The following is a 21776-nucleotide window of genomic DNA, read 5'->3' on the forward strand; positions in this document are numbered from 1 at the left end:
GAATCCTTTTACTTATTAAGGCTGTACATAAATAATGACTTGACTTGTTTTCAAGGTTGCTGTGTCATATCATGATCTTCAGCCCTTGGATGTTGAGAAGATTCATTCCTCTAGCCTGACTGTGAAAGTCGATGCTATCTCCATTGCAGGAGCCAGATCCACAGTTCTGGAAGTAAAGGTACGTATTTCATGGAAGTCATCATTATTTGAATCTTTGGTGGGAAACAGAGTGAGTGTATTGTAGAGGGAGTTAAGTGTTAGACAGTATTTTTAGATTGTTGTCAGAGGACTTTCTCCCATCAGTTAACTATTCACTGAATTAATGGTGTCTGTGCATTTCGTGTCATTTTTTCTTCCTAATTGTAAAATTAAGAAATTTTCTTTGATAATTTTTCATAATTTTTTATATCTCAAACTTTGCAGGCACCCCTTTTTACTTGTAAGATTGTTGCCAAATGTTCTTGGTAAGGACAGCATGGAGGACTGTATGCAGGATAATCTGTATTTCATTGTCACCTCCTTCCCAGATTCCACGTGTTGATGCTGACGAGGAGGAGTTAAGCTTCCTTCAGAGTTCATGGGATTACAACCGAAAAGCCCAAGAATATCAAAATAAGTACCCGGGTTATGAGTTAAAAGACTTTTCTTTCAACTACGACTATGATTATGAAGCAGGAGCACGCTACTTGACAGAAAACCAATTGGTGGAACGGAAGTTGGACCTGTTTCTTAGGAACCAGAGATTCGAGGTATTTGGTAATTTTGACCAGTAACATCCTGAGATCTTTATGTGGACTTTCAAGAAGATTGATTTTGCTTAGCTGTTGAAATTTGTTCGGTAATTGTGTAATCTAAGAAGAATGTATGTTAGTATTCATAAGGTACTAATACTCTATATAATTTATTAATATCTATAAAATGAGTGGAGATTTGAGGAAGATAAAGCTTAAGAAAGGTGTAAGTGGCAGAATTTCACTGAGGTCCTTTGTGTCACATGGTGTTCGAGCCGATGATGATGATATGTAAGGCAGACTTCCATTAAGGTGCAAAGGTGACTGGAACTCCAGTGAAGTATAGATTTTTTATGAGTAAATACATCAGATTGTAGAAAAGACTTTTCATCTTTGGTCAGGTAGATATTGTGAATCTAGGGATCTTTGAAATTTTGTTTAGCTAAGAAATAATAGAAATTGACCTTTGAGACAGTGAAGTTATGTGAAACATAATCATCATAACACTTATTCTTATTGCTAGGGATCGTGAGAAAGGAGTATTTCATTTTACTGTGGATGTCCCAGACAAAACAGCATCATTAGTCCTCACGGCAAACTATGAAGACGATGAAGGTTCCATCGCTGCTGCAAGTGCAGAAGCCATTGCTCATTACTCACAGAAGGTAAGACTGAGTCTCATTTAATTTTCAAAGGAAAAAGGTATCATTGTATACACTCTTGATTAGTGTTTATGATATTTCTGTTGTATATATGTACAAAAATTTATTGTTTTTCAGGAGCAGTACATAGGCGTTGAAACAAGTAGCAAAGAAGTCAGTGTTGGAGAGTTTGTCATTTTCCATGTCCGCTCAAATTTCAACATGGAGTCCTTCAATTATTTGGTGAGGGAAATTTTTCCTTTGCTTATTTATAAGCATATTGTAAGGTCTTCATTATTTTAAGTAGCTGTTAATTAAATGCAAATGATAACTGGAAATTACAAGACTCTGCCTCTCTCACTACTGTCATTTATTCTCTTTGTCATTCATTGTAAGTTAGCAAAGAAACATTGGGAGCTTGGAGACAACAAACCCAAGGGCAGAATGTTTGTGAAAAAATATTACAAAGGTTCTGTACCTTATTAATTTCATTATATAGAGTAATGTAAGTAGAGTAGTCATTGATTTAATTTTTTTAAAGTCACAAAAAAAACAAAAGGATCACCCTAGAAGTTGTTTTTGTTTCCACCACTGCCATTTTGACTAGTGCTCAAAGCAGTTTTCTGTTGATTCTGTAAGATATACATTTCATTCAACATTTATTAAAATTTTTATATTTCCTTTTTACTTACCTTAATACATTTTCTCATTTTGGCGTTTGATCTCAGATTGTACAGCTCTTATCTTTCTTCCCCGTAGGGCAGTAGTGCACCTCATGGTGTGCTTTGTAGGCATTACTTCAGGTTCTTTGCGGTGTCCCTTCAGCCCCTAGCTGCAGTCCCCTTTCATTCCTTTTACTGTACCTCCATTCATATTCTTTCTTCCATCTTACTGTCCGCCCTCTCATAAAAATTGTTTCACATAGTGCAACTGCAAAATTTTCCTCCTCTTACACCTTTTAAACCTTTCACAGTTTTAATTTCGGTGGTGAATGGCCATAGTTGCCCCAGTGCTTTGCATGTAAGCCAAAAATCTATAAATCAATCAATCAGACTCATCTTTCTTAATTTGTTCATTCGTTAAGTCCTTAGTTGAGAGATTATTAAATTGTATATTTTAGGAATCATGTTTCTTTTTTGTCTCTTTAAAGATTATGGCTAAGGAAATGATTCTCTATGCTGGCAAAGAAGAGCTGGACAAAATCAGCCGAAACAGTGTGAAAACTGTGTCAGTTCCTGTTAGTTCAGAGATGGCTCCAGCTTTCAAGATTGTGGTTTATCATTTATCACAGACTTATGAAATTATTGCGGATAGTCTTACCATGCCTGTGGATGGGATATCATCCCACAAGGTGAGTATATCTATAAATTTTATTTTATCACAACTTCATCAACCTTGTTAATGCACTACATTTGTGTCCAAAATTTTTTTTTTTATTTGTGATATTTACTTCATCGTGGGCCCATAGCACTATGTCATCAGTGGATATCTTTATTTGTCCCATCCCTAGTTAACTGAACTCTACAGTAAAAATAATCTGAAGCAGTATTTTTACTGTAGAGATCATTATCAAATTATGATAACTTAATTTTACAAACCCAGTCAGATTTCAGGAGACCAAGTGAAACTCAAATCACCAACATCTTTATAAATGCTTTTGTCAACATTTCCTTTCTTGGGGTTAGATGTGAAATGAGTTCTCTCCTCTATCTTTTGTCCTGTGCTTTTTCTGTCTCAATTCCTAATAAATGTAGGTCTTCATCTGTTTCATTTTTTCCATATTACTTGGGCCTTCCAACACTTTTTGTCCTGCTGTCCATATCTGCTGCTTTTTTGTCCAACTGTTCTTTCTCCCTGCTCCTATCATTTTCAAACTGTTTCAGTCTTTGAGATCTCAATCTTCTTTTTTTTTCCGTTTCTTGATGTCATATATCTTTACCAATTCCGTACTCATAGTATGATATTCCCATCGCATTAATCTTGACATTGCATGTTCACACCTTTTCACAATTTCCTCCATACCAAATGCTATGTCATAAATGTCAGTGTTGGTGCTGCAGATGAGGGTATCCCAAACTCATTTAATAACTTTTGAAAGAAAGTTTCACGGTTTTCTGAAGAATTATCGTAAGTGATTCATCAGAAGCTAACATTGTTAACATTTAAAGTGATAAGTAAAATTGCATTGAATCAGATTAAATAGCTATCACAAACAACTTCGGAGCTATGAGAAGAATCCTGATATTCTTTTCAGTGATCGACATTGGGAATTGAATCTAAGCCTATTTAACATGAAGATATAATCTTAATTATTTTTAAGCATCCCTAATTGAAAACCCCCTTCAAGTCAATTCCAGTGTGACAGTCATTGTCATTGTAGGTTATGTTGATGGATAATAGAATCTGTGTTACCAACATTGAAATGTACTTTGGTTTTTGGGGTGTGATGGAAGTATTAGCACACCCTGGAAAGCTGTGTGAGGACCTCATTGTTTCAGGTTTGGAAAAATTAAGTTTATGAGTCATAACTTTCCATTGTTTAAATTTGGTGTTCTAGATGCTCAACAGCAGTGTATTTCTTGTTGGTGTTGCGAATGCTGTAGTAAGGACATTTTAAGAAATATAATTTGATTTTGTATCTTTTTAATGCAAACTTATGTTTTAATTTTCCTGTTCAGGTTAAATTGGTTCTTAACCAGGATAAAGATCACAGTGTACGTTCAGTAGAAATGGGAACCTACAGCACTGCAGGGGCTTTCTATGGCATATCAGGCGTTCGTGAGTTCACCTACGCAATGCGAGGTGGTAATGAACTCTCTCAGGCTTCTGTGTTAAATTCATTGCATAGTTTTGCCAATAGAACAAGGTGAGAATGTCAAAATCACTTTTTAGTGTAATGTACTTTGATTTAAGGTAACAACTATTGTTATTAAAAAGTCTTCATAGGATTTATATTGTTGTTTTATAGTTGACAAAAAAAAATGTTGCAATGGAAAAAGCCTTCTGTGAAACACACTAAATATTTTATTGGATGCAAGAGACAGTCTCAGTTATAGTTTTCTCTTATGTGATTGAAATCCAATTAGATTTAGGGATGTATTTCCAGACCAGTTTAGAAAAGACAGATTCCCTTGTGCTTGCTTTTATGAAGTAAGCATTATTTTCTTTAAAGTAGAATCCAAAATGTAATGAGCAACGTATTTTGTGCTAAAAAAAGAAAAAAAAAAAAGTGTGATGTTTTGAAATCAGGACAGCCTCAGCTATTGCTTGCAGCCCATGGTTTAAAAATGACAAATTTTGACTAATTTGTATTTTTCATAACTTACAAACCTGAGGTCTTAACATTAGGATAAGTACTCAGCGCCAGCTGGAAACCGGTAAAGTTTAAAATAATTGTGTACGCAAGGGACTATTGGCATCTGTGGTTGGTCACAAGACATGTGGGGCCACCCACATACCCCTCATTAACTCGTGACCCTGTTAGTTATTCTTCCAACCCAGGTTAGTTGATAGAGGGGTGGTTAGAGGTGGGCCTTTGTATGTTAAGACCTCAGGTTTGTAAGTTATGAAAAATACAAATTAGTTAAAAATTTGTCATTTGTTCATATACGAAACAAACCTTCGATCTTAACATTAGGGTAGACTTATTCTCGGTGGGAGGTAAGTACTATTAACCAACTGGGAGTTTGCCACCTTTGATCAGTTTTCTGAATAGCAGAATTCTGTGAAACAACTGACCAGTATTTCCAAATCTAAGACATATATGAATATCATAGAGTCAGACGTCTGGGTTTTTACAAAATTTCATAGTTCATTGCGTCCGAGGAAGATAAGAAGATCTGTTCCCCTAACAAACCAATTCATCCACTCATGTAGGTTTGTTATCATTCCTCTCCCCCTTGCTAAAGAGAGGAATGTCCTGCTACTGATAGGTATCTTACTGATACTAACCCTAACAGTATGGCCACTTCACTCACCTGTACCTTGTCCGTACCAGCTTATGATGGTACTCTCTTCTTACTGCCCTAAGTAAAGAAGGAGACAGAAATTTGAAAAGGAAAGAGGCCAGTTAACTCCTCCATTTCACATTCATACCATCATCTTAGACAAGATACCAACTGACCCACCAGGGGTACTGGATGAGTTACACCATTTGTTGAGTAGCCACCAAAGGACCCAAGGAAATTGTGTCCAAGGACCTCTGGGCAACCTTATATATATATACAGGAAATTGAAATTGGTTTTCATAACAAAGAACCCACTCCCAAATTTCAATGAACAGACAGACACCTCCTTAAAATTGCTCAATTTTGAGCTTCGATACAGTCACAGACCAACCGTCACGATCATTTCAACAGATATGTTCTTAAATGCCAGAAGGCCCATATTCCTCTGATGACCTTCTCTTCTGTATAACCTCATTGGTACAACTTGACAAACAAGGAGTAGGCTTCACCGATTGCCTCTGTTTGGCCTGTTTTTCCAGGATTGGCGGGAGAACGCACTGGCATCAAAGCCAGTCACCTAAGCTTGATGATGCTTAAGTGGAAGGATACAGAGGAAAGACTTGTGTCTTTTCCATTATGTGACTTATATCTCCTAACACGCGTTGTAATTTTCTCTCAAAAACAATGTGCATTAAAAACCTCCAAACCAAAAGCATAGTTGTAAAGTACTCTTGTACCTCAAAATGAAAATGGAAGCATGTCTTTGTGTAGGCTGCAACTGTGTAGTGACGTCATGGCGGTCGCCATGTTTATGGCGTCACTGAGTATCTCGAATGCGAAGCCAGCACCCTACCAGAAGTGCAAGGCTGTTGATGTTATTCTCTTAGGCATAGCAACCTGACATTAAAGGCTGCCTTGTTTCACTATCTGCTTCTTTACAGATGGCGACGCATCCGACCGCCATATACAGTAGTGCATTTCAGGATAAAAGGGACATCCATCACGTGGGATCCTGGGTGGCAACATGACGTTATACATCAAACCAACTATCCTTCTTGGGTTGGTTCTCCTGATAAGCCTAACGCCGACCGCACACCTGCATCCTCTCTACCCACGTATCTGGAACAAAAACAAGAAGGCGATGCACACCTCTCCCCGTAGGGAAAGGAGCCCAATTAGTCATAATTACTTCCCAAAGCACATCCAGATACATCAAGCCGTTGGATTACAGGCAATCCATATGAATATGTGACATTCCAAAGCACAGGTAACAAATTAACAGTACCTTAAGAGTTTCTTCACCTAGACTTACTACACGATGAGTACTTCGACGTCGAAACCGTCGAAGAAAATAACAGGGCGTTTAACTGCTTCTTTTGATATCCAGGAAGTCTCGCAGCATGAGAAGGCTTCATGTTCACATACCCGGGAATTCCAAACAAATTGAAAACAACAGGGGGCAAACTAAACCGGCTTTTAAAGGACGGAGCAAAGCCCGTCCTCTCTTAAAGGCGGTAAGAAAATAATGGCCCCACATGTCTCGTGACCAAGCACAGATGCCAATAGTCCCTTGCATACACAATTATTTTAAACTTTACCGGTTTCCAGCTGGCGCTGAGAATTTATCCTAATGTTAAGACCGAAGGTTTGTTTCTTATATGAATAAGTTAACGTTTATGTATTACGTACTTCTTAAATATTATTAAACACGGAACAGTTTGTAACTTGCCCCATAATAATTGATACTGTGGGTGATTTGTCTGAGGTGTGCAAATTCTAAAAAAATTGGTCTCTGCCAATAGTTATGCTGAAAGTTATTTGCAATGTCCATTTAACCCCTTGCTGCATCACTGTCAGTCTTTTTCTCACCCATTCCTGTTAACCTCTTCCCACCCAGCTGTCCAGCATATTTAACTGCCTTATTCCTTCAGGAGTCTCTTAAGTCTAGAAATTTAACAGGGAAAGTGTATCCATTAGTATTTTAGTTTGAGAACTATTTCATCATGTGGTGGATTAATTTTAAAACTGTTGCTCCTATTGCTTCTTAGTTTGAAAAAACAAAAATTCATTTAGGGATTTTCTGAAATACCTCATATATTTAGTGACCATAGAGCATTTTCTTCAGCCAGATATCTGTGGTAGTTATTTGTACCTTGGTAGATGCACTCTTGTTTGGTTCTGATTTCATATTTTAACCTGCCAATGAAAAAAGGCAGGAAAAGAAAGTAATTCTCTCTTTTTATGGATGTGTTATACCATGCCTAAAGTAAACACATAATATCCTGTGCAGTACATTCCTACCCTGATACATGCTATTCTCCTTGCATTTTAATAATTTATCTATTTATTAATTAATTTTTTTTTTTAAATTTGGATCTCCTCTTTTATGTATCTTCCTTTACCACCTTCCTAATGAACACCATATTCTTTGGAAGCTTGAATTTGAGGTCATGGTCCCCCGTGGGCTTGTTCCATTTGAATAGGTTTCATCTTATGAATAATGATAATAATAATTCATACATACATACTAGCAATAACAATAATACTAGCAGCATAGTTATTTTGCATGTCATTCAGGTTCATTCATAAGATGTCATGGAGATTCCGTGAAGGTTATCAGCCAGAACAAGTGGAATATTACTCTGCTGGTAATTATGGGCCAGATGCTAACAGAACTTTGGACTTCAGCGGAGTTATCATCTTCACTGATGCACATGTTGGTGTTTTGCCTGGCTATGCTGGTAAGACATTTTAAATAATTTCATAGACTTGCCAGTGGGAGATTTGAATAGTAGGAAGGTTTGTCTATTTTAACTTGAAAATATTCCTAACAGATATCTCAAACTGCTTTAATCATCATTCATGAAATTGATGAAGATGTTACTATGCTCTGTTTAGAAATATATATGATTGTAATATGCATACATTAGAGCAACTTTTCAAATTTAATTCTAGTTATTGTTGAAGCTAAAGAATATTTTTTAAATGAAATTTTTACATTTTTCTTTCAGATAATAAATGTAATATAACAGAAGGATTCTCTCCATGTTTAATGGGTGGTTGTTACCAAACATCGAAACGTTGTGATGGCATTTTTGACTGTGCTGATCGTTATGATGAAATTGAATGTAAGTAGTGATTAAGATATACTATTCAATTGTTTTTATATGTTTGTTGCCATTTTAATTGCTGAAATGATTGTTTTGAGCCAGATTTTTAAATATTTTTGGAGTAGAGTTATTCTTTGTATCTCAGATTCAAGTAGATTAAATTTTTACATCCAGGTGTTGATCCATTAGCAGACAATGAGGTAAACTGGCGTTTGGATCGATATCAACACTTTTCAGATTTCTTTGATACAGAAGATGGAGATTGGCTGTGGATTGATCAGAACATAGGTAAGAAGCATACAAGAATACGTACTGTTTGGGTGTGACTAGGAACTGAAATGCCAGCCGTACTTCTTTGAATTCAATCAATTTGAGGCTTTTATGAAAGAGCATAGATTATTAGAATTAATCTGTTAGTATATTATGAGAAGCAAAATGTGTATTTTGGTAGTTCCTGATAAAAGGGTACCACTTACCTTCAGCTGATTTCTTTCTGCATTTTACTACTTGTCTTCTTTTTTTGGTCTTTTACAATTCAACTGTCTCTAACTTGAATTACCTCTTAATTTTTCCAACAAATCCTTTATGTGAGGCCCATGAGACTGGGATGTGCCTTATAGGTCTAGGTAAATTGCATAGCAACAGTGATAATTTATACTTTTGACTCAACATAAAAATTGTTTATTATTTTGCAGGTTACAAAGGCCATGAACAGACCACAATTGAACTACCAAAAGTTGATGATCCGTACGTTCTTAATGCTTTCAGTGTCAGCAAGGAGCATGGCTTTGGTCTGATTCCAGAGCCAATGTGGGTAAGCACTGAGTGATTTAATGTGTTTTCATTTTGGTCCAAGGCTTGTAGCAAAGGTTATACCCAAAAATTTTTGAGGAAATGGATAAAGTGTGAGGTCACTGTGGCAACAGAATTAAATATATCTGGTAAACAAGTGATGAGAAGATACTATATGTATATGTATGGAAAAATATAGGATCCATTTTTCTTATTCATTGTTACTAGATATGAGTACTTAGTAGATGGTTAAGTGAGGTTCACTAAACTTTTTAGTGAACTACTGTACTTAGCAGTATAGAAATAATAGAGGCTTTGGGTACAAAGGGGAAAGACTTTAAATTCCTATATGTATGTGACCATCAAACAATAAACTTCAATGTAATACAACTGGAATCTTGAAATAAATTTACTCTAACTAAAATCAGTGTAGTACTAGTAGAACTTTGTATAATAGCGGTTACTCGATAGTATACAAAAATACTAATTAGTATTAACTAGCAATTGAATACCATTCCATATTTTATATTGATAACTTTAATAAATTACAAAGGGTTACTAAAAGTTATTTAAGGTTAATATTGTTACTTCTCATAATTTTCAAAATTGCAACCAATTTCATGGTAAGATTGTTAGCTGCTATTTTGAAAGCAGTCTGCCCCATCTAACTTCACTCAAAATATCTGTTAGTAATTTGAGTGTATGTTCAAGAACCAACATTTAGTTTTTTGTAGCTATTATTAGTATGTAGTTTGGATATAGTCCTGTTAGTCATACAGCAGTTGAAAACAAAGGTTCATGCATTCCCTTTGTCTTTTTCCAGTATTCTGCCATGCCTATCATTTACATCAGTTTGGAGATGCCAGATACATGTCGACGTGGTGAACAGGTATGCAGGTTGTAAGGTGTGCCTTGTTGCTTATCCTGATCTTTTGTCAGAGAATTTCGCAAGAAGTTTACCCTCTTTGGGTTTAGATGTAGAAGTCCCTCTTTGGGGTTAGATGTATAGGGTCTTTCTTGTAGTTGTCAAAATCAGTCACTTTCAGATCAGCAGATTTTGTAACTGACAACCCCTTCCATCAACTCATCAGTTTCGGTCAATCCCCTGAGAGTTGAGATTGAGAATTTAATTCCTTCAACTGTTTCTTTAAAATATTTGTCATATCAGTTCCAGTTGTTTTCTTGAAATTCATATAAATTTTTATTTAAAAATCTTCAATAAACTTGATGACATTATAAGTAGAAATGCATCATGACCCAATAAACTTGACATTATAAGTAGAAATGCATCATGACCAAGGAATTTCATAGTATTGTTTCTCTGAGTTTGTTAAAAATTTAAATATTGTCCATTATATTCAGGTGGGAATGCGTGTGATGGTTTTCAATAACCTTCCACAAGAAATGATGATTCTTATGGTCCTTCATGGTGCTGACACACACCGTTTCATTGCTGTGGAGGACAAGGGTGTTGTGGATTTCTATAAGCCACGAACTGAGGCCGGCGACATTCAACATCTTGTTTCGGTTTGTATTTTTTATGATTCGTTGAGCTTATGGTCATTTACATTCCAAACACAGCACACTGTCCCAGCATCCCTTCATCTCCCAGCTACATTGTTTTTTTGCCATTTACTTTTCATGTGGTCCTTTTTAGTCTTCCACTTAGCTTTGTTCCATTCTCTTTTATTTTTTACACAAATCTTTTGGTCTTTTCTCCTAGGTGTCCACCCTTTTTGACTACTTTCTCAAGTTTCTACTGTGTTATTCAAGAACAAAACCTGTATAGAAGCAAAATTGTCACTCAGCAATCTTGTTACAAAACCAATATACATGCAAAATTGTCACTCAGCAAGTTTGTTGTAAAACCAAAGTGCTGTGGAAAATCTTTGTACTGTACATTGAATATAATATTAGTAATTCAAGTTTGCTTCTTTTGAATAGGTTAATGCTGAGACTGCAATGGAAATTATATTCCCAGTTGTTGCTACTATTGATCAGGGTGAAATAGAAATCACTGTGTCTGCCATCACTCAGATTGGTAGGGACCATGAAACAGCTACTTTGGTTGTGGAGGTAAGATAATTGATTTTAATCTTATTAGATTATGACTGTAATTGACAACCGGTGTGTTAGAGAAAGTATTATTACTATGGATTACTTCCTCTGATAGATGTTTAGAAGCCACTCTACCATTGTGTATTTTATCTGTAGGACATTACACACTAAGGAATGGGGTGTGTTATCTCTTGTCCATTCACAAGAGATTTTATTTTATTATGAGACCAGTGTTTTATGAGACCCATTGGACCTGTACATAGCAATTCACACTTCTTAATAATTGCTGGGTCTGTCATGAAACGAGTGAAGTTTACATATCATAAAGCTAATGCTTATTAAATCTCTTTATCAAAATAAAAAGTTCCTACCTCCCATTACCCCTTTGCTTACTTTGTCATTGTCATAATACGCAGAGAATAAGAAAGGTAGAATAAGAAAGGTATGTATTTGAACAGTACATTCTAGCAGTTATACTTCTTCACTTGTGTCTTCAAGGCGTCATAAGACTTGTTTTTTGAGGGATTTGACTTAGCAAATAAGTATAATTATGACGATGGGTTTGTACTTTTAAGGAACATTTGTGTAACTGACAATTTCAGAACCATATGAAATCACAGAATATTTTGTTTTGATTAGAAATTTCATATTTTGCCTGTTCGAAGAAAATTCTTCAGCTGTCTCTATTTTATTTAATGTTAAGGCCATCATACATCAACAAAAGTAGTGAAATAATTTCTCTCTCAATTTCAGAATTGTCATGTTACACTATTTACTTTGGGTTGATTTGGTTTGTTAATCCACTGTTTATTTTGTATTTTTACTTTTCACCCAAGGACAGTACAATGTCATTTAGCTTTATGGTAATAAGTAGTAGGTTTGGTGATGCTGACATACTTAAATTTATCTCAACTAGCCTGAAGGTGCAACAATTGAACGTCATACCTCAACCTTGCTGGATTTGAAGAACAGGGCTGTTGTGTACGAATACATGGACATCATCGTAGAAGAGAGTTTTATCATTCCACTTGATATCCGTCGTCGTTTTGTCGCTGGATCCCCAAGGGGTCATGTTTCCATTTGTGGAGATGTTGTTGGCCCCACCTTCCCAAATGATGTAAGTCTCTTTTGTGTTAGACTGTGCAAGTAGAGCCAAAATAAATTTAGGTATTGAATAAATATGGAAAAATTAGGATTATCGGATAAAATTATAACCCATAAAATGGATGGGAGAGACTGAAATTTTTGTCATTATGAATATGAAAGCCTTTAGAAGATTTTTGTTACATTGTTTAAGAAATGTAACTGTTTTAGTTTCCTATTAAGTGTAGTTCTACATTGCAAAGAAAAATCTGGAATAACTTGGAAGTGGACTCATAATTTTTTGGAAATTGATGCCCAGATTCAATCCAACACTTTTTGGTTTACTGTAGGAAGATTGAGCTTGAATCTTTTTTTGAGAACTGTAGGTTTTTACTCCCATTTTGAATAATACACTTTTTCTTTTTAAGAAAAGTATAATGACTGAATAGCATTTCTAAGTACGTATAGTATAGTATTGATGTATTGGCTCTGTAACACATTAATTTCAGGAACCAGTTGATTCAGTCACAATGTTGCGAAAGGAGCTCCGAGGGACAGAAGCTTCTGCCTTCAATTTTGGTGCAAATCTGTGGAGTTTGCATTACCTTAGGTTGACAAATCAGTTGGATTATTCTGAAGCAAGAGGCATATTTGATCAGCTCAATGTGGAATTAGCAGCAATAATGTACCGGTTCGGTGCCGACGGTTCTTTCAAGATGTGGGACACAGCAGACCCAAGTGTGTGGTAAGTTCTTTGTCAGACCTTATTATAATAGTAAGTTTATAAAAACACCTTAGCCAGTCAAAGTCAGCAGCCTCTGCCTGGTGATCATACCTTTGACTAAGGTATTTTATAATTTTATGTACCCTGGAGAAACTACATGGAGAAAATGAGATAGAATCATATTTCATATTTTCTTTGTGTATAAACCAATGTTTGGGTCAGATTTTGAAAGTAGAGGTTATCTTGCTATAGTTGAAGGAACAATTTATTACAAAAGCACTATGAAATTATACAAATTTTGAGAAGAAAAGTCAAGATTAGTAAAATGCAAGTATGTAGTGAATTGAATAATAACATTATTGTTAATCTGTATTTTGCATGTTATAGGTTTTGAGCTATTATGTGTAAATGATATGGTATATAAGATGCAGTATTTATATAAGTATTGCCATACCGTCTTTCAGGCTTACAGCTTGGACAACTCGACTTCTAGAGCAGGCCCAGTTTCAAGATTGGGAAAACCTAATATACATAGAATCCAGAATTATTTCCAAGGCTATGGAATGGCTTGTGAAGTGGCAGAATCCAGAGACAGGAGCATTTATGGAAACTCCCACGTATCAGAAAATCCCCCTGGACAAGAAAGCAAATGCATTTGTAAGCATGCAGTACAATTTAACTGTTTCATTACAACTCCATCACTGATATATGTCCACATTTGTGGTCTTCAAATGTTCTTCAAATGTCCTCAGTCACTTCAGTAGTATGATGCATGCGTCACTTACCTTTTCTCAAGTGCGCTCAGTAGCCATTTTAATAAGTCTCCAGCTTTAGTAATATTATTCTTTCAATTAATAATCAGCATTTATTTTTCTTAAAAATTACACTTCTTTTTAGTTTTTAGCAATATTCTTGTGTGAATTTTCAGTGATTTATACTATATTTTTTATTTATTCATGTTTATTATAACAGAGTTGGCATGGATAATAGACTTTTATAACCCCAAATATGCTTTAAGGCCTGATGCAGTCTAACTGGGAGTCCTCTTATTGATTATATACAGAATCTACAATCACTGAATTTTTCACTATATGTACTGTTCAAGAGCAGACAATTATTTACTTTACTTTTTAAATGAAATCCAATTTCTACTGTGAAGATATTTGATATGTACTGTTCAAGAGTAGACAATTATGGACTACTTTTTTAATGAAAGCCAATTTCTGACAATTTTTTATCATAAGAGATTGAACTTGTACAGTAATTACAAAATCTTGCAATAAAAAATTTCTTTCAATTGTAAATGAACTGTCAGTTGATCTACAACTTATTCAGATCATGATTTAAGTATAGGTGTAGTTCTTTCAAACATTGGTCATTTGGTTATGAGATATTGTTATACTAAGCATATGGCTTATTATGTGCAAGTAAGAGCCTACATAAAGAAATACCATTATGCCTAGAAAGAAACTCGGTTACTAACACACATTCATTTAAAAAATTTTCTTGGCAGTCGTATGGGTTTGAGTGGCGAGGTGCCAGAAACATTAGTCTTACAGCTCAGTGTGTGATAGTACTTGAAAAAACTATAAACAGCCTGCAAGGTTCTGTGCGATCGGCTGCAAACAATGCCAAAGCAAAAGCTGTTAGGTAAGTGACATTGACCACTATTAGTAGGGAAATAACCTGTTTCTAGATGTTCCAAAGGTAATTATTTTGATACAAAATTCTAAATAAAAATAACTGTTGTTGATACAGTAATATCTATGTTCATTTTATCAAAGCATGGAATTTACTTTGGTTTTTAGTCAGAATGCTTAGTGGACCTCATACTGACAAATAAGCAGGTCTTATAATAGAATAAACATTTAACTGAAATTGCCAGAGCAGACATCATTAACATTGTTTATTAACTGTGAGTAGGTTCTTCTTGCTTATTTATGGAAACTACTGTAATAAAATAAACATTTCACTGAAATTGCCAGAGCAGAAATCAATAACATGGTTTATTAACAGTGAGTAGGTTCTTTTTGCTTATTTATGGAAACTACTGTCCACCACGACTTATATGAGGTTTCAAGTCATCTCTATCTTCTACAGGTATTTAGAACGAGAACTGAAAGCACTTCGTGATCCTTATGAGGTTGCTATTGTTGCCTATGCACTGTCTGAGGCAGATTCAATAGAGAAGGAAGAAGCATTTAATTTACTTGATCGATTAAAACGGGAAGAGAGTAAGTAAATTGTGGTATCAAAAGAGGATTAAGGCATAGAATATTGCTTGAAATTGTATGGTTTTCCATTGCCAGAACTTTTATCTTGAAGACCAATCCTATGAGAGTTATCTTCATTGAGAAGTTCAGCAGAACTACTTGGTTATTTTTTGCAAGAAAATGAGTGTTTGTGGTGAAGCAACTTTCAATGTTCCCAATAAATTTAACTATACTTCAAAGGGTTGAATGAGAAAGTCACTACATAGTTCTCTCAGGCTGTTTATTTCCAGAATTCTTTGATAATCTTATCAGAAACTCAACCAGTATAAATTTTCTTTTGGAGATAATCATGGTAAAGGTCCTTTATTTTTTTTCAGATGGTCTTGTATATTGGTCAAGAGAACCTATTAAGACTAACAGACGTGTATATGAAAATAACCAGCGGAACTTGCTGCAGCCCAAGTTTGAAGAAAAGTGGGATGCACATGCTGTGGAGGCAACTTCATACGGTTTGCTGGTTTACCTTATTCGTAATGGTGTTGATATAATTCAAGAACGAATTGTGGAGTGGTTAAATGCCATGCGAATGCATGATGGAGGTTTCATCTCGACTGTAGTGAGTAGAATTCTGAAGTTGTGTAACAGGATGTCTGCTGCTTGTTTTTATTTTTATTGAATGGAAAAAGTCTTTTTGGAACATTATATTATGTGCATAGTATGTCACAATATGCAATTTGAATTTATTAAAATTTAATCTATTTTGCATTTTGTAGGATACAATTGTTGCAATGCAGGCTTTGACAGAGTACTCATATCGCGCACGTCTGCGAGATATCACAGACATGAAAGTGACTGTAGAGGCTACTGGAGAGGAAGGCCGAGCTGCTCATTCAGTGATAATTTCAAATTCAAGTATTTCAAAACTGAATATTATTCCGGTAAGGTCTTTTGTTGGTGTTGGCTATTGTTTCATGCTCATATTTTGTCATTATGGAGACTAGACTAATGATTACTGGAATTACATCAAGATTAAGATGTTTGTCTATTATAATGTCTAAGGTACTTGGCCACCATTTCTTGGTTGACTTTGAGATCAATTATTGAAAGTAATGTCTGCCATGGAAGTGAATTTGTCTTTTTTGTACATACATTTGAACTGTATGTTGTTTACTGCAGATAACAAATGTATGGGGGCTGGTCAATGTAGTAGCAAATGGAGCTGGCCAGGCTATCCTGCAGCTTGATGTTGGGTATGGCATTGATTGGACTGACTTGAAGAAACAGCCTCCAGTAGATGCATTTGATCTGATGGTCGATGAACGATACAGTAAATTTGGTAACAAGTCTATCTGTGTTGTCAGCATTTGTGCAAGGTGCGTTTTGACCAGTTATACTCAATCCAGTGATGTAGAAAGTTAAGGCATTATAAATGGGAATGTCAATATAAAAAAAATAGAATTCAAAAGTAGGAAGATATCATAGCTGCAATGCAATTGAAGTTTCTAAGTTTTTTTTGTTGTTAGTAAATAGGGCAAGTGATTACTGCATAATCTGCCTTATCCACACAGAGTAAAATTTACAGGGCCATTGAAATGTATTTTGTTTGATATAAAAATTAATTACAGGACTTTTTTTTTTTTTTTTTTTCTTTTAGTCAAAATTCTTGTATAAAACATAAGATGTAGTGTTTTATTGTAGTACAGTGTACTTAGGTCATATTTATAACCATAAGGTGATCAATGGAGTTTCTTTGCAATATTTCCTCAGATTACCAGTTTATTTGCATGGGAGAATATCATAGATTGTAGAGTAGTTGAAATTCCATTGTTTGAAGGATGTGCTGCAACTGCAACTTGATCATGTTTTTTCTTGACAGGTGGATCAATGTACAAGAATCTCCTCAAAGCTCTGCCACTGTTATTGAAGTTGAAGTCCCGACAGGATATGTGGCCTTCCAGCTTGATTTAGAAAGAAGTATCCACAATGCCCGCAAGTCGGGTAGCTTCCCGTCCATCAGAGATGTGATTGGTGGTCATGGAGACACTTTCGCAAAGAAAACCGTGTGGTTCTTTGATTATGTATGTATATTTATTTTTTTGTATTCAACTTAGTTTGGGTAGGACCAGTTCCTTTTAATTCTTTCATGTATCCATTAACTTATGTTATCCTCTTGATAAGTGAGTTCAAAGACTTATAAGAGTTTGAATTATAACAATCCTTGGTAAAATTTGACCACTTCCTATACAAAGATAGGATTATTCAGTTCAGTACTTGGTGTATCACATTGCATACACTGAATGGCACAGACATGCAACAAAATTGGCTGTAATGAAAAAGGAAAAAATTAAATGAGCATAACTGCACCTTAAATGTAAGAGACAACAAGAAAATTGAATAAGAAAGTGGAAGTTCTAAGCTCAGCTACATACAAACTGGCCGAGAAACTGGGGGCATACTTTCATCTTATGTGGATATTGATTATATTGATTAAACGAAGTATATTGAGTGGGGAATTAGAATTTCTACTATAATTATTCTGCAGTTCAGTGAGAAATATGCTACATACTACACTTGGTTACACAGAAACTCAATAAGTGTTTCTGATTTTATTACAGGTTCCTTCCAACGAGTCGTGGTGCTTTAAGTATCAGATGAGGCGTTGGTATCCTGTGGCAAACTTGACTAAAGTCCGTATGGCAACCATATACGAACAGTATCACCAGGTGAGTTTCAGAGTATTGTGGAAAGATCTCCAGTGCTATAACGGAAATAGTGAGCAGATTTTCATACTGACTTCTTTTCCCACTAATTGCTGCTCACCCTTTATCATTTATGTCCAAAGAACTTCATTCTTTTAAGATCTCACTGTGCCATAACTCACTTTTATAATTGAATTGGCTAAGAGTGACCAATATTAAAATTTTTTTTAAAAATTGGTTTAACCAGACCACCAAGTCACATTTTCTTACTCAGATTTACTTGTTTTGTACAACAGTTTCCTTGACTGCTGTTTGCTCGGAAAGCATACAAAAAGTAAATTGTTAGGGTAGGTGAAGGTTATAGGTTAACCAAGCACGAGCTTTGCAAAGTTTTACCATAGTTTGCATTTTTCTGCATTCCTTGGACCTATTAGTGGGGTTAAAAGAGTTTGTCTTTAGTAAAGCATAGCACAGTGCCAGAAAAGCTTTTAATATTGTATGCTCAACTAAATAAAAAGTAATCTTATTATAAAGTTTAAAGTGCCCTTGGCCCAGCCATATTAAAGCCATTAGTTTCAACTTATTGTTCTGGTTAAATTATTTCCTTAACATTTTACAATAGTAAATGATATTCAGTTTGTTAAAACTGAATATTAAATTTATAAAAATTTTTGGTAGGTTTTTAGAGATTTATACAAAATATAAGAAGAATTCGTAGAACAGTACTTTATGGTTCTTTCCCTGTACCATGTGAATTAAATACAGAAAGATACTTATTAGTGGTTATTAAAACTTTTGTATTTAAATTTCATCCTTGTAATTGCTCTGTTTCTTATGCATTATTTGTAACTGATCAGTTTCTTGTGGATTATTTCAGAACGTTTCCAAATGGTGATGATGAACTCCACTGTAAACACACTTGACATCTGTGAAGTCTGTGGTTCCTATCAGTGTCCTTATTGTCCAATTTACAGCTCGGCACCATCTGTGAACATACCTCACCTCATGATTCTCTTTTCCACATCTGCAGTGGTGTACATATACCAGAGTATCAGCTCCTATATTTCTTTAAGAATTTTTAGCAGGTCTCGTAGAGTATGCTAGCAGTTGGGATAGTATGTATAGCAGTCCTAAGAGGCTTGCCTTTGTGTAGCTGAAATTCTCATATCAGGCCAAAGACAAGTTAAATAGAACATGCAAGTTCTTTTAGTCTAGAAAATAAAAAATTCTGAATTGGAATAAATTGTCATCACTAATAATGAAATGGAATAAATTGTCATCACCAAGTGCCTTACATTAACATGTACCATTACCCTGAGTTATATGTTGTTTTAATTAACATGGTTTTGAGAAACTAATTTAATAATTCTCTCCTTGAATTATTGTTGCTTGAGTATGAAATATCGATGATATACTCAAAATACCAGCAGTGTTTCACTTTATTGTTGTACAGTTATTAATAGCAGCAGTTTCACTTATAACTGTTGTCCAGTTATTATTATCAGAAGGTATTACATTCTCTAGATATGTTTTTGAAATGTAAGCATTTATCAAATGTATGAATTGGTGAAAGTTTTGGATTATAAATGATTATTTTAATTTTCATAGACTAATCTGTTACTTAATGCACAGTAGTTACTGGTTATTTGATATGACATGTATAGGGATACTATTTTTCACTTTTGAAGAGTACTTTAGGTACAATATTATTGATGTAGTTATATTTACATTTGAAATTGCTAAAATTTGAAGCATTGAGCATTTATATTTACGGAGGTGTGTGTCTGCCCGTGCTTAAATTACACCATCAGGGTTTAATTATTTCTGTAAGTTACATCCAGTAAGAGAGCCTGCTGTCTTTTTATTTGTGTATTAGAAAAAGTTTTGCAATATGTTCCTTAAGTTTCATGAATTTCTATTTTGATGTAAGCCTGAACTCAGCTGTCTCCTGTGAAGTGGACAGTGTTGAGCTTTTAGCTGTTGTTTTGAAGGTAAATTTCCACTGTCCCAGATACATCTGTATTTTTCCTGAGTGAAGTAATTTAAATTTCTATTATCCATGGTAGGTTATTTCTGAACTTGAAACTGGATATTTCTTTTGCCTTTTACCTTAAATCTGCAACTGTATATATTTGTTTTTATTCAGATCTGTCCTGTAGAATATAATTATTCTAATGTGTTTTTACATAAATCCGTCCAGTTGAATTAATATTCAATGTACCTTTATATCTAGGTGTAAAGTTTTTATGGTATTTGTGGTTGACTTAATGTGATGATTCATTGTATAGCTAGTATTAATGTTGGAGCTATTTTTATATTAAGAGTTAACTGATAGTATGTTTTTTACAGTGCGTTAACTGATAATATGTTTCTTACAGTGTTTGTACATTTCTTGACATTTTTTTTGTATCAGTGTGATAGAGAACTTCTGTAATTAAGCATTGAAAACTGAAAACAGGATTTGATACAAGCAGTCTATGCAAACTACAAAGGTTTTAATTCTTAAACAGTGTAATGTAAAAGTATACGAAGACCCTTAGACGTACCAACCATAGTGTTTTCAGAGAGAAATTTAAGGCGGCAGGATTTTCAGTTGTTCATCTTAATCATTTTTTTAAAAACAATTTAGCAGATTCCTGAATCTTAAGAATTTTGAGAATGGTATATTTGGGTGTATTAGACTCATAGTAACTGGATAATGAATGTCTGGCGACTACTACTTTTCAATGTTACACTGACTTGCCAAATGCATAGATGTTTGTATGCTGTAAAATGTTTCATGAAAGTTTTTTAATAAACTTAATAAAAGTTTTTTCATGAAAGTTTTCTAATAAACTTAGAAAAACCTTTAAGTTTTTTTAATCCTGATACTTGATTATATACTAATACAGAGTTGTTCCTACACAACAAAAGCTACAAGTAAGGTGATGGTTTTTTTTTTTTTATAGCAGTCTGCCCCTACAGGATTTTAAAACCAATCAATCAAGATCACCCATGACAAATTAATCTTGGAAAGTTTGGATAACTTTAAAAATCAAATGAGAACTCTTGACACCTGGGATCTGCCCAATCATATTGTGTGGTAAAACAACTACCCATAATAAAACAACTACCCATTATATTGTTAATTAAGACTGACAGGTTTGTGGCAAACAGTGGGCTTATATGAAAAAACTTCACAATTATTTTAATGGTATAAATAAGAAACAACTTTAAAGAAACAAATTCATGGTTTTAATCTAAAATTTTCAAAAGATAACTAACTTACTCTAGCCAGGAAACATGCATTATATGATCAGTACTGTATTATGAAAAGTTACTAAATTAAAATGTTAGAAAAACAAATACAATCGCTAGAGATGGAAATGATAAAAAATCCAAATTTCCTTACGTTTTCTTGCTTAATGCTCTGGCACTACCCTTTTTCCAGTCCTTTCATAGCATATGTAGTATTCAGCTCACCTTGACTGAGTGCCAAATGTATACTCTGGATGCTTATCAATACTGAAAATAAAGTAATATATTCAATAGAGTAAAGAAGTTTCCTCATTCATAGTTAAAATATGTTTACAGCTTCCTAAAAAATAATTGAAACAGAAAAATCCACAAGTAAACAGTACTAATTTGCATCCATTACCAGTTTACCAATGTATTTGCATTTGAAAGCCCTTGTAATGCTTTAAGGCCACAGAGCATCATAATATGTACTAGTGCTGATGGTCGTGCTTCTAAGCCAAAAAGAAAGCATGAAGGGCTTCCTCTTAATGACAAAATATAA

The 21776-nt window shown here is 34.5% G+C and overlaps 2 protein-coding genes across 5 annotated transcripts in view; one reads left to right on the forward strand and one right to left on the reverse strand.

Annotated features, from left to right (window-relative positions):
• The window catches only part of LOC135211881 (CD109 antigen-like), a 30526-nt gene extending 9682 nt beyond the window's left edge, over positions 1-20844 (forward strand). The window contains 24 exon segments of the mRNA XM_064245100.1: positions 56-178; positions 528-753; positions 1257-1396; positions 1511-1615; positions 2523-2723; positions 4051-4238; positions 7897-8060; positions 8331-8447; positions 8604-8717; positions 9125-9243; positions 10045-10110; positions 10584-10748; positions 11166-11297; positions 12196-12396; positions 12872-13107; positions 13551-13743; positions 14600-14736; positions 15187-15320; positions 15677-15915; positions 16073-16237; positions 16476-16672; positions 17176-17377; positions 17915-18026; positions 18876-20844. Of these exon segments, the coding sequence (XP_064101170.1) occupies positions 56-178; positions 528-753; positions 1257-1396; positions 1511-1615; positions 2523-2723; positions 4051-4238; positions 7897-8060; positions 8331-8447; positions 8604-8717; positions 9125-9243; positions 10045-10110; positions 10584-10748; positions 11166-11297; positions 12196-12396; positions 12872-13107; positions 13551-13743; positions 14600-14736; positions 15187-15320; positions 15677-15915; positions 16073-16237; positions 16476-16672; positions 17176-17377; positions 17915-18026; positions 18876-19102 (3903 nt within the window). The 3' untranslated portion in view covers positions 19103-20844.
• The window catches only part of LOC135211880 (prostaglandin F synthase 2-like), a 28199-nt gene continuing 18703 nt past the window's right edge, over positions 12281-21776 (reverse strand). For 2 of the 4 annotated variants that reach the window (XM_064245099.1, XM_064245098.1), the window contains exon 9: positions 20841-21502. In XM_064245099.1, coding sequence (XP_064101169.1) covers positions 21457-21502 — 46 coding nt within the window. In that variant the 3' untranslated portion in view covers positions 20841-21456. Of the gene's footprint in view, positions 12418-16721; positions 17623-20840; positions 21503-21776 lie in introns of those variants that run through there. The other 2 variants (XR_010313767.1, XR_010313768.1) reach the window with 2 other exon arrangements.

The sequence above is a fragment of the Macrobrachium nipponense genome, chromosome 40 (genome assembly GCF_015104395.2).
Source record: "Macrobrachium nipponense isolate FS-2020 chromosome 40, ASM1510439v2, whole genome shotgun sequence".
NCBI classification, from domain to species: Eukaryota; Metazoa; Arthropoda; class Malacostraca; order Decapoda; family Palaemonidae; genus Macrobrachium; species Macrobrachium nipponense.